At 42.1% G+C, this 15,478-nt stretch overlaps 1 protein-coding gene across 4 annotated transcripts in view; it reads right to left on the bottom strand.

The window, feature by feature from the left end:
• NT5DC1 (5'-nucleotidase domain containing 1) overlaps positions 1–13,804 on the bottom strand; it is a 245,993-nt gene extending 232,189 nt beyond the window's left edge. For 2 of the 4 annotated variants that reach the window (XM_048844736.2, XM_048844734.2), the window contains exons 1-5: positions 13,564–13,803; positions 9,922–10,013; positions 7,463–7,534; positions 3,900–4,006; positions 2,184–2,263 (exon numbers count right to left, since the gene is read on the bottom strand). In XM_048844736.2, coding sequence (XP_048700693.1) covers positions 2,184–2,263; positions 3,900–4,006; positions 7,463–7,534; positions 9,922–10,013; positions 13,564–13,656 — 444 coding nt within the window. In that variant the 5' untranslated portion in view covers positions 13,657–13,803. Of the gene's footprint in view, positions 1–2,183; positions 2,264–3,899; positions 4,007–7,462; positions 7,535–9,921; positions 10,014–13,563 lie in introns of all 4 variants that reach the window. The other 2 variants (XM_075126651.1, XM_048844737.2) reach the window with 2 other exon arrangements.
• Between the last annotated feature and the right edge of the window lie 1,674 nt (positions 13,805–15,478).

Genomic DNA, 15,478 nt, shown 5'->3' with positions numbered 1-15,478 from the left:
GGAAACTGCAAAAGACATTATATAAACAGAGACCATGAAACAATACCTCCTCCCACCCCACTCTCCTGCTGGTAATAGCTTATCTAAAGTGATCATCAAGTTGGGCCATTTCCAGCACAAATCCAGGTTTTCTCACCCTCCGTCCCCCCACTCACAAACTCACTCTCCTGCTGGTAATAGGTCACGCAATCACAGACATGAAGGTCACTATCTTACAACAAAAAAACTTCAAATCCAGACTCCAGTGAAAAGCTGCTGAATTGGAATTCATTTGCAAATTGGATACCATTAATTTATGCTTAAATAGAGACTGGGAGTGGCTAAGTCATTATGCAAGGTAGCCTATTTCCCCTTGTTTTTTTCTCCCCCCCCCGACGTTCTGGTTAAACTTGGATTTATGCTGGAAATGGCCCACCTTGATTATCATGCACACTGTAGGGAGAGTGGTCACTTTGGATGAGCTATTACCAGCAGGAGAGTGAGTTTGTGTGTGTATGGGGGTGGGGGGGGGTGAGAAAACCTGGATTTATGCTGGAAATGGCCCACCTTGATTATCATGCACACTGTAGGGAGAGTGGTCACCTTGGATAAGCTATCACCAGCAGGAGAGCGAGTTTGTGTGTGTGATTTTTGGAGGGGGGTGAGAAAACCTGGATTTGTGCTGGAAATGGCCCACCTTGATTATCATACACATTTTAAAGAGAGTGGTCACTTTGGATGGGCTATTACCAGCAGGAGAGTGAGTTTGTGTGTGGGGGGACGGAGGGTGAGAAAACCTGGATTTGTGCTGGAAATGGCCCAACTTGATGATCACTTTAGATAAGCTATTACCAGCAGGAGAGTGGGGTGGGAGGAGGTATTGTTTCATGGTCTCTGTGTATATAATGTCTTCTGCAGTTTCCACAGTATGCATCCGATGAAGTGAGCTGTAGCTCACGAAAGCTCATGCTCAAATAAATTGGTTAGTCTCTAAGGTGCCACAAGTACTCCTTTTCATTTATTCTCTGTGCTTCAGTACTTCCCTACTTAACACGGATGTTGTGAGGCTAAATACATCAAAGATTGTAAGGCACTCAGATACTATGATAGACAGTCTGATAATAAGTACTCTTCCTTTAAACAGAGCTAAAGCTTAGAAGAGATTAAGTATTGCAGTGTCATTAACCAGCACAGAGACTTAAACTATAGCAATAGAGGGATACCACAGTACTCTACTGTTGAAAGGATCTGTCCTTTATTAAAACAAAAAAAATCTATAAGTTTCAACCTCCATGCGCTCATCAATGAAAATGAAATCTGAGAGCATTACCTTCCCAAAGAATTTAAGATATACTGTCTTATACTCGTTTGAGCAAAAAAGCTCTAGATATTCATGTGACTGCAGTACAGATATTGGCATATAAAATTTAACCAGTGGTTATGTTTAGCACCTGAAAACTTCAAAAAGGATTCCACCTCTAGAAGTGTATTCCTAGTTATACACATATCTGTAGCATGTAGAGTGAATGTGTATTGAAAGTTTTCGATTTGAAGATTTAACCTTCTGAACTCACTTAACTTTCTACCTGCATTAACAAGTCACTTGTAAGAGTTACACTATATCATATTTCAATTTCCAATTAGTTTTTAAGAATACCATTCTAAGACTAAGGCAGACAAGCACTTAACTATTCTTATGCTAGCTATTTGTGCCCTCTGGTGGAGACAGTGTATATTGTGACCACACCATTTATCCTGACAGGTTTCAGAGTATCAGCCGTGTTAGTCTGTATTTGCAAAAAGAAAAGGAGTACTTGTGGCACCTTAGAGACTAACCAATTTATTTGAGCATAAGCTTTCGTGAGCTACAGCATCCGATGAAGTGAGCTGTAGCTCACGAAAGCTTATGCTCAAATAAATTGGTTAGTCTCTAAGGTGCCACAAGTACTCCTTTTCTTTTTACCATTTATCCTGATTGTTTTAGTAGAAGACCTATATATATACACTGTAGAATTGGAATGCAAAGCTCCAACCCAATTTATATTTCACTTTTTAGGATAAGTGTCAAGACAATTAATTACTCCATATGGTACTTTGTGTGCTTAGGGAGGAGAGAGAGAGATGAGCAGAGAAAGGAAAAGAATAAAACAAGTTGCAATATTTTTTTCTTCTATTAATTGAGCTTGAAATTATGTAGCTCTTACCTTATCTAAACAATCCACAATCCTTGCACAAAGAAGGGCTCCTGGCAGGTCAAAATAATTATCATAGTAATAATATTTAGCTGCAAAGGAAAGAAAAAGAAAAGTTGTTTTAAACTATGGTGTATATTTTAATTGGGAAAAAAGTGTGTGTTTAAATGGTTAATTTTAAAGTTCCCACTGTGTTTTTACTGGGATTAGATATTGAACATTGGCAAATCTACTATCATGTTACATATTTTGTGCGACTCTTTTTCTTTTTCTGGCCATAATTCTATTGGTAATAGAAAATTGCTACTCAGTAGTAAATTACTGACATTTTAAAAATAAACATTAAGCCTCTGGATGAGATCCTCACCAGCTCAGGCAGAAAGGGCCAGAGTCTTGTAACGGGGCTCAAAAAATATTGATGAGACCTGCTGGGGGAAGATTCCCACAGTGCAGAACTGAGGAAGACAGTGACAAGGCTGCCTTTTGTGAACATCCTCACAAGTCCTGGTGTAGGGACACGTTAGGGGCAAGACTATGGGCTACAGAGCTTTGGATATTTTAGGCAGCACTGTGACCTATAGGCCAGCCTGCTGTAACTCAGACAGGCATCTGGGTCTAAGTATACTGGGGGCCTCTCCAGCCCCCAGAGCAGCCCAGAATATGCAAGGTGTAAATGTGGCTTGTAGATAGCAAAATCCCATTTTTGGGGCTGAGAGTTCCATGCTGTGCCTTGTAGAGGAGCTGGTCTCTACTCCTACAGACATATAAGACATAACCACCCATGTTGGGTAGTTATCTGTATACTTCAATGGAAGTACCCAAGAGTAAAGCTATGGATAAGATAATGACCTTCATCCTGCAAACCTTATATTTTATTGACTTAAGCATTTTTAAATCCTTATATATTTTGTGTGAAATCAGTGCTCCCAAAAGAGGCCAAGTTTATTTTGTTTTAGTTAATAAAAAATTTAGCCTACCATCAAACCTCTGTGTACGTTATAGACAACTGTAAAGGCCGAAGTCCCTTATTTATCCACTGAATAGATAAGGGTAGAGATGCAAGTTTCCCTCCTGAAATGGAAAAAATGCATCCTCCAACAGAGGAGAGAGTAGTTCAGTCTCCAGGTCCATTCAGTCCTTCACATTTATTCATTTTTGGCTGTCAATGATAGAGAGTCCAGAGTAGCGAGCCAGCAATAAGCAAAACTTGTAATGATCTGCAGACTGTTTGCCTTAAATAATCAAGATGGTGGTCTCAGTGTATTTCTCCAGTAGGGTGACCAGATAGCAAGTGTGAAAAATCGGGATGGGGGGGTGGGGTGGAACAGGTGCCTATATAAGAAAAAGCCCCAAAAATCGGGACTGTCACTATAAAATCGGGACATCTGGTCACCCTATTCTCCAAGGAATACCTACCCATCCCAAAGGAAAGCTTTACAACCAAAACTAGACTAAGACCACCAACTTGTTTTACATGCAGCAAACAGCAGTCAATCTTAACAACTTCTGTTCATTGCTGATGTGGACTCAGTATGAACCTGAGAATTAAAGGTGAAAAACTACATATCTTTTTAGCAATCCCCAAGACACCCAGTCCCATACATTTTGCTAATTTAAAAACATTTTAAGTGTTTAAAGGAAAAACTACATAACAGCAGCAAGTATTGCAGTACCCAAAATAGTTTCTAAGTTCATGAAGTCTAAGGTAAACAAATTATTTATATTTACCTGAGCGGGAAACCATTCCACTGAATGTTTTAAAGTGTTTCCATTCCCTCCTGCCATAAATTTCCAAGATCTCTTCAGGAGTCATACTCTTCGTACCGTGGCTTGCCCTAATTGATGCATAGTGTGAAAAAGGTTAAAAATATTTAAAATCATTCAAATTTTCTACAGTGCACATAAGTGTGTAATAAATAATCAAATACTGAACTAGGCCATGTGATTGCTCCGTCTCCCATTTCCTGGCCACTCAGTAATCCGTTCTTGGGGAAAAGGGAGAGGTCTCTCTCAAATATCAGTCTTGATTCTCTCATAACCCAGAAGATACAGAATTTCTCTGATAAACCAATAGTGCCTTGCTGAAAATAAGATCACCAAATCTACTCTTTCATCTAAGGACATTTTCTTTAATGATACAAATGGGATTTTCCTCTGGTCTGACTAAAAGGAATAAGATCTGGGAAAATTTGTATTTTTCTGCCATTAACATCAGTATCTTTTGCAGCAAGTAGTATGCCCCTCCAAACTGAGATCATAACCACTAGTCTTTCCCTTGTAAGGAAAAAGCGCACTGAGCACTCCCGTAGGCCCTTGGTCAAAAGGACCATCTTTTATATTAATTTCAAACATATATGGATATCTTCTATAATAGATCCAGTCACATTATTTTCAGGAGTGCAAAGAATCCATGTTTTGTGCCCAATTAACATATCTGGGGGAAAATATGTAATTTCTTCCTTCTGCAGCATGTCAGCATTTTTTTCTGGACAGTATTGTGTGATTAGCCATTGTGGACTCTAATCCATGATGAGCTAAGCGCAGAAAGGTCCCTATATCCACGTAGAGTTCATTATAGGAGCACTGCTTCTTTTACAGTCAGCTTCTGATCCTCATCAGTTGTACGTAAAAGGTTTGTCCTGATTAGTTAGCTTATGAAAAACCTCATTTTTTCCCCATGAGAGGCTAAGGTACATTCAGAAAAATCACTTCTCTTTGTTGTGATCTCAAACACGCCACTGTCTTTCCTAGCATCTCCTCCCATAGTGCCAGAAGAGTCATGCTCCCATATAACTAGGGCCCTAACAAATTCACGGTCCATTTTGGTCAATTTCATGGTCATAGGATTTTAAAAATCATAAATTCCATGATTTCACATATTTAAATCTGAAATTTCAAGGTGTTGTAACTGTAGCGGTCCTGACCCAAAAGGGGCGTGGAGGATTGCAAGGTTATTGTAGGAGGGTTGTGGTATTGCCACCCTTACTTCGGCTCTGCAGCTGGCGGCGGCACTGCCCTCAGAACTGGATGGCCAGAGAGTGGCGACTGCTAGGCAGGTGTCCAGCTCTGAAGACAGCATAACCTTCAGCAGCAGCGCAGAAGTAAGGATGGCATGGTATGATGTTACTACCCTTGCTTCTGCGTGGCTGCCTTCAGAGCTGGGCCCTTGGCCAGCAGCTGCCACTCTCCGGCTAGCCAGATCTGAAGGCAGCAGCACAGAAGTAAGGGTGGCATGGTATGGTATTGCCACCCTTACTTCTGCACTGTTGCTGGCAGTGCTGCCTTCAGAGCTGGGCGCCTGGCCAGAAGCCGCTGCTCTCCAGCCACCCAGCTCTGAAGGTAGTCCAGAAGTAACAGTAGCAGTTCCATGACCCCCTACAAAAACCTTACAAACTCCCCTCTCCTCCCCTTTCCCCCCCACAATCCCCTTTTGACTTGGGACAACCAGTTTCAAAAATGCTGGTCTTCCCTGTGAAATCTGTATGGTATAGGGTAAAAGTACATAAAAGACCAGCTTTTGTGGGGAGACCAGATTTCATGGTCCGTGATGCATTTTTCACAGCCGTGAATTTGCTAAGGCCCTACATATGACAGTCTTTTACAAATTTTCTTTGTCTTGACTTTTATATATTGTGCTAAAATCACTGATTAAATTCCTCCCTTCACTTGTTTAGCATACAACATACACCTCAGACCCTGAACTATTTAGGCACAGTGGAGCAAAGAATAAATCAATCATGAATGGTATGGAGAAAGAGAATAGGGAAGTGTTATTTATCCCTTCACATAACACAAGAACTAGGTGGGTCATTAAATTCATTAGGTAGCAGGTTTAAAACAAACAAAAGGAAATACTTCACACGACGCACAATCAACCTGTGGAATTCATTGCCAGAGGATATTGTAAAGGCCAAAAATATAACTGGGTTCAAAAAAGAATTAGAGAAGTTCATGGAGGATAGGTCCATCAATGGTATTAGCAAAGATGATCGGGGACACAACTCCATGCTTTGGGTGTCCGTAAACCTCCAACTGCCTGAAGCTGCGACTGGAGGACAGTGGATGGATCACAAAATTGATCATTCTATTGATTCCTTCTGAAGCATCTGGCCACTGTGAGAAGACAGGATGCTGAGCAATGTGGACCATTGGTCTGACCCAGTATGGCCGTTTTTATGTTCTTGTAGTATCTGTGTTAACTTTGAATTATCTGCATTTTGTTACTGTGTGTGTGTGTGTGTGTATAGAGAGAGAGAGAGCTTAACATTATATAAGACACCTTGTTTCTGAATTTGGAAAACAGTAGAGTTTTGCAACATTTTATTTTTTACCACCTCAAATTACAAACTTTCCTATGTCTTGTATAGCTAGTAATGACAAATGGCTTTGTCCACCAGCTACCTAATGCTACTGTTTTTTAGACTCCAGTCCTGCAAAGACATAAGCATGCACTTAACTTTGCATACTGTGATTAGTCTTATTGAAGTCAATGACAATATTTCGAGTGCATAAAGGTAAGTACAGGATCAGGGCCTATGAATACAGTGGCTTGACACATTGCGTGAACGAAGCAAAATTAGTTTCAATAACTGTACCCACTCTAAGGATTCTGTCTGGAAAAGCACGTAGTACATCAATTTCTACTGACAGCATCAACTAACACAGCATGAAAATCATGAAGGAGTACAGTAGCAAAAGCATTAAGCAGTTATTACGAAAGAGAGAGATGTTCCAAACTAGCAACTAAAAGCAACTTTTATTGTGCCATTATTTATAAAATGGATAGGTCACCAAAAAGTTACATTTTTTTTAAAACAGATTGTGCACAAAGTTACATATGTTGCACTTAGCTTCTAATGACAGGTTTCAGAGCAACAGCCGTGTTAGTCTGTATTTGCAAAAAGAAAAGGAGGACTTGTGGCACCTTAGAGACTAACCAATTTATTTGAGCATAAGCTTTCGTGAGCTACAGCTCACTTCATCGGATGCATACTGTGGAAAATACAGAAGATGTTAGAAAACAAAAGAAAACCTAACATCTTCTGTATTTTCCACAGTATGCATCCGATGAAGTGAGCTGTAGCTCACGAAAGCTTATGCTCAAATAAATTGGTTAGTCTCTAAGGTGCCACAAGTACTCCTTTCGTTTTAGCTTCTAATGTAAAAAATAAATACATATGGTGATTAGTGTTCTAAATATTTAATAACTGTCCCAATTATCAGATGCTGGCATTTAAAAAAAGTATGCAATCTTTTTTATCTGTCTAGCCATAAAAATTAATCAGTATTACCTCAAAATTGTTCCATCTCCAGCAAGCTTAAAAAAGTTTCCATCTTCCAGATCCAATGCCAACCCTTTACAGCTAAAATTCATTTTATTTAAAAAGACGAAACAAGAAAAGTAGTAATTAGATAAGAAATTATACCTGAGAGATAATGAAGCACATATCAGACTGTCCAAATGATATACAGTTATAACAAGTATGCAACTTGGCCACACAAAGAGAGGCCTTGATCTTCCAGACACTTCCATATGTGAATAACTTTATATATGTAAGTAAACAATGAGGTGAAATCCTAGCCACACTGAAATCAATAGCAAAACTCCCACTGACTTCACTGGGGCCAGGATTCCTATGAGTTCAATGAGATTATTACTCACATGAACCAACTTATTATAAGTGTTTGGAGGATGAGGGCCTACATTTCTACAGGCAGGCTGTGTGCATTTTAGCCAGCTTTTAATATTAAGGAAAAACAACATCTAATTGATTAATATTCGGTAGTAACTTGAGCTCACTACTAGCTAAACTGGACAAATGAAGTCCTATCAACCCAAACATTACTGTTGTTTTACTGTAGTTCAACATAAAGGTGAAACTACAGTGCAACCTCTTTTATCTGAAACGTTTCAGACACATTTGGATAGAGGTTCACATAATTAGGACAAGAAACTGAGTAACGATTTACATTGTTCAAAGAAGCAAGGAATGGAAAACACCACCCATGATTCCAGTGAGAAGGGACAGTTAACTGCAGTCACACAGCATGAACCTTGGAATTTTTAGAGCTTAGCAAACAAAATGGGCTCATATTATTTTTTTTTAAACCAAACATAGTCACATTTTCAACTTTATTATCAGATACCCAGAGTGATGATAGAATGATCCAGGTGAGGGAGGCAATGAGTTCAGAGCCTTGAATATGTAATGTATGTTAGCACTATGCGTAGGTAACACACGCAAACACACACGACCCAGTCCTGATGGCTATACATGAGGTCAACCCCTGTGTCTACAAAAAACTCCATTGACCTCAGTGGGGCTCCATGAAGGTTCAGGGGTCAGCCAGCACAGATCAGATTACATAACAGAGACCTAGGCATATGGTTCTACCAGATATCTTTATGCTTCAGATGACCTGTAAGGCATGAGAAGTACCAGTCTGGTATTAATATAATTTCAACATATACTCTTCAAGCAGTGTATAGGGAGCCCAACACACCCAGCCCTCTCTTATCCACATTGTTGGTATATTCATACTGCTATGTTTCAGTATATGAAAGTAACTTGGGACTTGCTTTTATCTAAAAAGTTGCCAAACTGTCAAATTGAGACCTCTACTCAACTTCTGGGAAAAAAAACCTACTCCAGATATAGATTCTCACTCCAAATGCTAATATTGTAGATGAATAAACCAAACAGAATTTTAGCTGGAATAGGATTATATTTTTAAAAATCACATTGAAAACACTATCAAGGCTTTTAGGCCTCAAATGAAAACTACTGTATTAGCTATTGTTTTGATTCACGAACATGTGCATCCGTATTACACTTCATCTATCTTTGGAACTGGAATGGGTTTTAAATGGCAAATCTAGTGCCCAGAGACCAATGTTTTTGTAGAAGTCAATATCTTGCCTGTTCACTAATGAAAAATATTAGAGTGGAAGGAATTTATGACATGCACATGTGATGACATTGACAAAACAACTCATGTGCAGGGTTCTAGGACGCCAATTTACTTGCTGCAAGACACTGAGAAAGTCACTTAACCTCTGTGCAGTTCAGTTCCCCCCGCCCACCATAAAATGAGGATAATGATATTTACCAACCTTTGTAAAATACTTTGGGATCTATGAATGCAAATCTATATGTAAGGGCTAGGGCAGTGGTTCCCAAACTTGTTCCGCCGCTTGTGCAGGGAAAGCCCCTGGTGTGCTGAGCCGGTTTGTTTACCTGCTCCGTCCGCAGGTTCAGCCGATCGCGGCTCCCAGTGGCCAATGGGAGCTGCTGGAAGTGGCGGCCAGCACATCCCTCGGCCCGCGCCGCTTCCAGCAGCTCCCATTGGCCTGGAGCAGCGACCTGCGGCCACCGGGAGCCGCTATCGGCCGAACCTGCTGACGCAGCAGGTAAACAAACCGTCCCGTCCCACCAGGGGCTTCCCCTGCACAATCGGCAGAACAAGTTTGGGAACCACTGGGCTAGATATTTTTTAGAGTTGGTTGAAGAATCTCAACATTTTCAAGAGTAGAGAATTCTAATTAAAAAAAAAATTTTTTGACTATTTCTTTTTTGAAAGCCTGAAATTAAGCAAATTTCAACCAGCGCTACTATTTATTATTTTGGAAGGCTGTTGTTTCAATATAATTTGACTTTTTAAACTATGATTTAGGAATAAGACAAGTTATTTTCTCAGCCCCATAAAAACTGAGGCCTCAAGAAAGTAAGACATTTTTAAAAATACTTACCAAAAGTCCCAGCTTTCTGGAGTTACAGTCAGCAATTCTTTATCATAACCCTTCTCGGTTACCAGGTAGCGGGCAAAACTATCATATATAAGCTACAAATGAGAAAAATAATGAGAGAAAAAAAACGTTATTATATCAAGTAAGAGAAACTGTCCCTACCCACACAAGTATCTCAATAAGTAAAATGGGCAGTTAACATAAGAAGAGCACAACTTATCCCTGTACACATTGAGTGTTAATTTTAATTAATTTCTAAATCATTGTGATTATGAGTCACAGCAACATTTAAAATACTGTTCATTATTATTTCTGCATTTCGGTGACATTTCCAGAAATAAGTAAATAAGCTTTATATCAAGCTCTACTAAGTACAAGAGATTAAATTCTAACCATAGATCTTCCACAGCAAGTATTTACAGTTTTAGTCTGGCAAAAGTATATTAAAGTCAAAACACTGCAGAGTTGAATCTCTGTAAAGAACAGTTAGTGAAAGCTGTATGCTACATCTGTGTTATATGTAACATGAAAAAAAACTGTCAACTAGTCATTCCCTAGAGCCAGAAAAGATTTAGTTCAGACTAATCTTGTTGAGAGTGGAAGTAGGGCTGTTGAAAAGTTGCCATCTAAACTGTTTTTCGAAAGACATTGGGTTTTCAATTAAATTAATTTTTTCGCAAAAAGTGTCTTTGCTCCATGGAAAACTTTGATATTTCATTGCAAATTTCAGGTCCAAAATCCAAAAATGGCTATTCATCATGGGAGCATAATGAACTGTACCTATCATAGCTGACATACCAGTAACAGCCAGAGTCATCACAAATATTAATTACTGAAAATTATCCTGCAACATTTTGTGGATGAAATAGGAACCAATGTAGACATTATAGATGGAAGGAAGGAAGAAAAGAAAAGGGGACAGGGCGTATGCAAGCTTTGCAACACATCTAGAGTGTAAACTTGCAACCACCTGGTATTTAGTGAAGAAACAAGAATTGGTGAAAAACATGGGGAAAGCATCCAGGATACCTGGGTGGGCATATATTAGAAGCCAAGAGGTGACCATCCTACACTAATGACAGGTTTCAGAGTAGTAGCCGTGTTAGTCTGTATTGGCAAAAAGAAAAGGAGTACTTGCGGCACCTTAAATAATTTGTTAGTCTTGTTAGTCTATAAGGTGCCACAAGTACTCCTTTTCTTTTTGCATCCTACACTAGGAGAATGTTTATACTGCAAACTGAAGTCGAACTATGTTAGGTCGACTTACAGCCATCACAGTAATTATTGCAGTGGCTCATGTCCACACTAGCCTTCTGTCAGTGCTGTGCATCCTCATAAGGAACACTTCCACTGATTTAAGGGGGACAGTGTAAGGTCTGAGAGTCTGAGCTCTCAGCTCCATGCACAGCTCCCTGCCAGAAGCCAGGCTGCCCCCCTGGTTCTTGGTTCCATGCCAGAGCATGGAAGACACCTGGGCTCCTTGCGGGGAGTAAAGAGCCCAGATGTAGGGAGTCTGGGCAGCAGTCCTGCTCCAAGTGGGAAGCCAGGACCACAGTGGCAGCCTGGCTCTGAGCTAGGGGCCCAAGCAGGAGCCTGGCTGGGAGCGGGGATCTGAAAGCCAGGGGGCAGCAGGGCTGTAGCTGAAGCCTCCACATGCCCTGACATGACAACCTGATCTGTGACCGGCTTTCCTGTCAATTTCCTGGCTCTAGCATGGAGCCAGGAAATTGACAAGAATGACAGCCAACAGGTGATATAAGTAACCTGCAATGTCTGTTTCGACACTGCATCAGCCTATCTACACTCACACAAGCCCTACGCCTCTCATGGAGGTGGAATTATTATGTCAGCGTAATAGGGCACTTACATCAATGGGAGCAAAGCTGTAGTGTGTACACTGACATTATTAGATTGACATAAGCTGCCCTACATCAACCTAACTCTGTAGTGTAGGCCAGGCCTAAATTTTACAATGAGTGTTTCCAGCACATATAATTCACCCTCAAAAAAATTGCGTTAATTGAGGCAATGTGAAACAGAGATGAAAATAAATAATTCCTTCCACCTACCCCTTCCAGTAAGCAAGCACAACGGATTCTGAAGCTAAAAATCAGAAAGATGCCTCATGCTCATATGCTAAGCGCCTAAGAATTCACCAGTATATAAGCAGATAAGTCATCAAAAAATATGAAAGGTCTGAATTTCAAAGATACTAAGCTCTTAAACTCTCACTTCCTTTAGTAGGAGCAGACACTGCATTCAACACCTATAAAAATCAGGCCCTCAGAGCGTTATAGCTATAAGGGCAAAAAAAAAGCCAACCTTTGTCTGAGGGCTTGTCTACACTTGAACTGGTGCAGCTTTAGCACTTCAAAGTAGACACTACTTACACTGATGGGAGGTTTCAGAGTAGCAGCCATGCTAGTCTGTATTCGCAAAAAGAAAAGGAGGACTTGGGGCACCTTAGAGACTAACCAAGTCTCTAAGGTGCCCCAAGTACTCCTTTTCTACTGAGGGAGGGGTTCTCCTGTTCTGTAGTTAATCCATCTTCAATAGAGATGGTAAGAATTCTTCTGTCACCCTAGCACTGTCTACACCAGGGGTTAAGTTGAAATAACTACATTGCTTGGGGTGTGGATTTTTCACTCCCCTGAACAACACAGCCAGGTCAACCTAACTTTTGAATGTAGACCAGGTTTCCATTCACTTTGCTTGGGTAAAAATTTCCACTGAATTAGAACAGGGCAGGGCCCAAAATTGGTTGTTTTGTTTTAAGCTTCCAAGATGATATAAATAATAGCACACCGACATATAGCAAATTTAATCTAAACAAAAAGAAAAGGAGTACTTTTGGCACCTTAGAGTCTAACAAATTTATTTGAGCATAAGCTTTCGTTCAAATAAATTTGTTAGACTCTAAGGTGCCACAAGTCCTCCTTTTCTTTTTGCAGATACAGACTAACAGGGCTGCTACTCTTAATCTAAACAAGATTGCAAAGTACATCCCGCCTATGGATGGGTCACTATTATGCTTTCAGAACCTATCAGGGATAAAATGCCCCCTGCTTCCTTCAAGTACTGGTAAATCATGGTATAATTTTGCCTAGCTGGTCACAATTTAAAATGCAGGGCTATTTAACAGCGGATGTCTACGGCCTCCTGAACCCCCTGCACGAAAGTAGCTCTGGACTGGAGCCACCTCTGGGCTGAAGGTGGCAGCTCAGAGTCCTACACAAGAATGAATGGGCAGGGCCTCGCTTCTCTCCCCCGGGCGTTGCTCAGAGGCGGGAGGAGGAGTGGGAGACGTAGTAGCAACCCCCGCCTCTTTGAACGCGCCGCTGCAGCGGACGCGGGGCTGGGCTCCCGGGGGAAGCCAAACCCACCAGCTCCCGCTTGCGCGGGCAGCAGGCGGCCGCGGCAGCACAGCGAGGGACGTGGTAACACCCCGCTGAGGAAGTCAGAGCCCCGCCACGAACCCGGAGCGCTCCTGAGAGCCGGGCCACGGCTCTGCCTAGCGCTGCAGTGCCCGGGTTGGCCTGGCAGAGTCGCCAGGGCTTCCCCGGGCGCGGGGCTTGCAGCCGCCAGACCAGCGACGTCTGGCAGGCGAGGAAGCCGCTGGGCTGGAGCCCGGCCCCCGCCACTCACCCGGGCGCTCTCGGGGAGGTTGTAGCGACACAGCGTGTGGTCCAGATCGAAGCCGAGCGCGTCACACTCGGCCAGGGAGAAGGGCCGGGTCATGGCTGCGCAGGCGGCGGCGGCGGCTCCGGGCGCTCGCGGGGGGAAAGGAAAGTGGCGCTGCGGCGGCCGCTTCCTGCGGCAGCTGCTCTCACTCGCTGCTGCCGCCAGGCCGCCCCAGGGCTGGCTGTGCCTTTCCCCCCCCCCTTCGTCTTCTCTGTGGCGCTCACCTGCCCCTGGCCCTGACCGCCGGCCGCTCAGACGGGTAAGCTCAGAAGACTGGCCATACTGGGTCAGGCCAAAGGTCCATCCAGCCCAGTATCCCCTCTTCTGACAGTGGCCAGTGCCAGGTGCCCCGGAGGGAGGGAACCTAACAGGTAATGATGATAATAATAATATCTTCTGCAGTTTCCACGGTATGCATCCGATGAAGTGAGCTGTAGCTCAGGAAAGCTCATGCTCAAATAAATTGGTTAGTCTCTAAGGTGCCACAAGTACTCCTTTTCTTTTTGCGAATACAGACTAAGACGGCTGTTACTCTGAAACCTGTCAAAATGATCAAGTGATCTCTCTCCTGCCGTCCATCTCCGCCCTCTGACAAACAGAGGCTAGGGACACCATTCCTTACCCATCCTGGTTAATAGCCATTAATGGACTTAACCTCCATAAATTTATCTAGTTCTCTTTAAAACCCTGTTATAGTCCTAGCCTCCACAACCTCCGCAGGCAAGGAGTTCCACAGGTTGACTGTGCGCTGAGTGAAGAACTTCCTTTTATTTGTTTTTAAATCTGCTGCCCATTAATTTCATTTGGTGGCCCCTAGTTCTTATGGGAACAAGTAAATAACTTTTCCTTATTTACTTCCTCCTCACTACTCATGATGTTCTATACCTCTATCATATTCTCCCTTAGTCTCCTCTTTTCCAAGCTGAGAAGTCCTAGCCTCTTTGATCTCTCCTCATATGGGACCCGTTCCAAACACTTAATAATTTTAGTAGCTCTTTTTGAAGCTTTTCTAATGCCAGTATATCTCTTTTCAGATGAGGAGACCACATCTATATGCAGTATTCAAGATGGGGGGCGTACCATGAATTTATATAAGGGCAATAAGATATTCTCAGACTTATTCTCTATCCCTTTTTAAATGATTCCTAACATCCCGTTTGCTTTTTTGACTGCCGCAGCACACTGCGTTGACGTCTTCAGAGAACTATCCACAATGACTCCAAGCTCTTTCTCCTGATTAGTTGTAGCTAAATTAGCCCCCATCATATTGTATGTATAGTTGGGGTTATTTTTTCCAGTGTGTATATCTTTACATTTATCCATATTAAATTTCATTTGCCATTTTGTTGTCCAATCACTTAGTTTTGTGAGATCTTTTTGAAGTTCTTCACAGTCTTGGTGGTGTTTATGCTCATTTCTGTTTACCTCACTAGGATTTGACTTCCACTTTTTAAAAGATGCCTTTTTATCTCTCACTGCTTCTTTTACATGGTTGTTAAGCCACGCAGCTTGAGGGGGCGATGGCTGATGGGGGCTGTTAGGAAGGGGTGTAAGGGTCCAGGCCCTAGTGAGACACTAGAGACTGCTTACCATAAGGTAAGGAATGCTGTTGGGCCGGCCCTTCCTCCCCCTGCACTGTGCAGGAGAGTTTACTCCTCTCTGCCAACACTGGTGATGGTCCCAGTGCCCCCAGGAATTCGGAGACACTCCTCACCCCAAACTGTGCAGATCCCGAACAAAGACTGACTATGATTCTTGTTGCTAACGCCTGTTATTTTATCATGAGTCTTGTAATATTCTGTGTTTTTTCTTAAACCCCCAGCTGCTGGAGTTATGGGATTAGATGACACTCTCGGCTGTCTTTTTTTTTTTAAAGCAA

Source organism: Caretta caretta, chromosome 3, assembly GCF_965140235.1.
Source record: "Caretta caretta isolate rCarCar2 chromosome 3, rCarCar1.hap1, whole genome shotgun sequence".
Classification (NCBI taxonomy): Eukaryota; Metazoa; Chordata; order Testudines; family Cheloniidae; genus Caretta; species Caretta caretta.
This window is presented reverse-complemented; position numbering and strand designations above follow the sequence as displayed.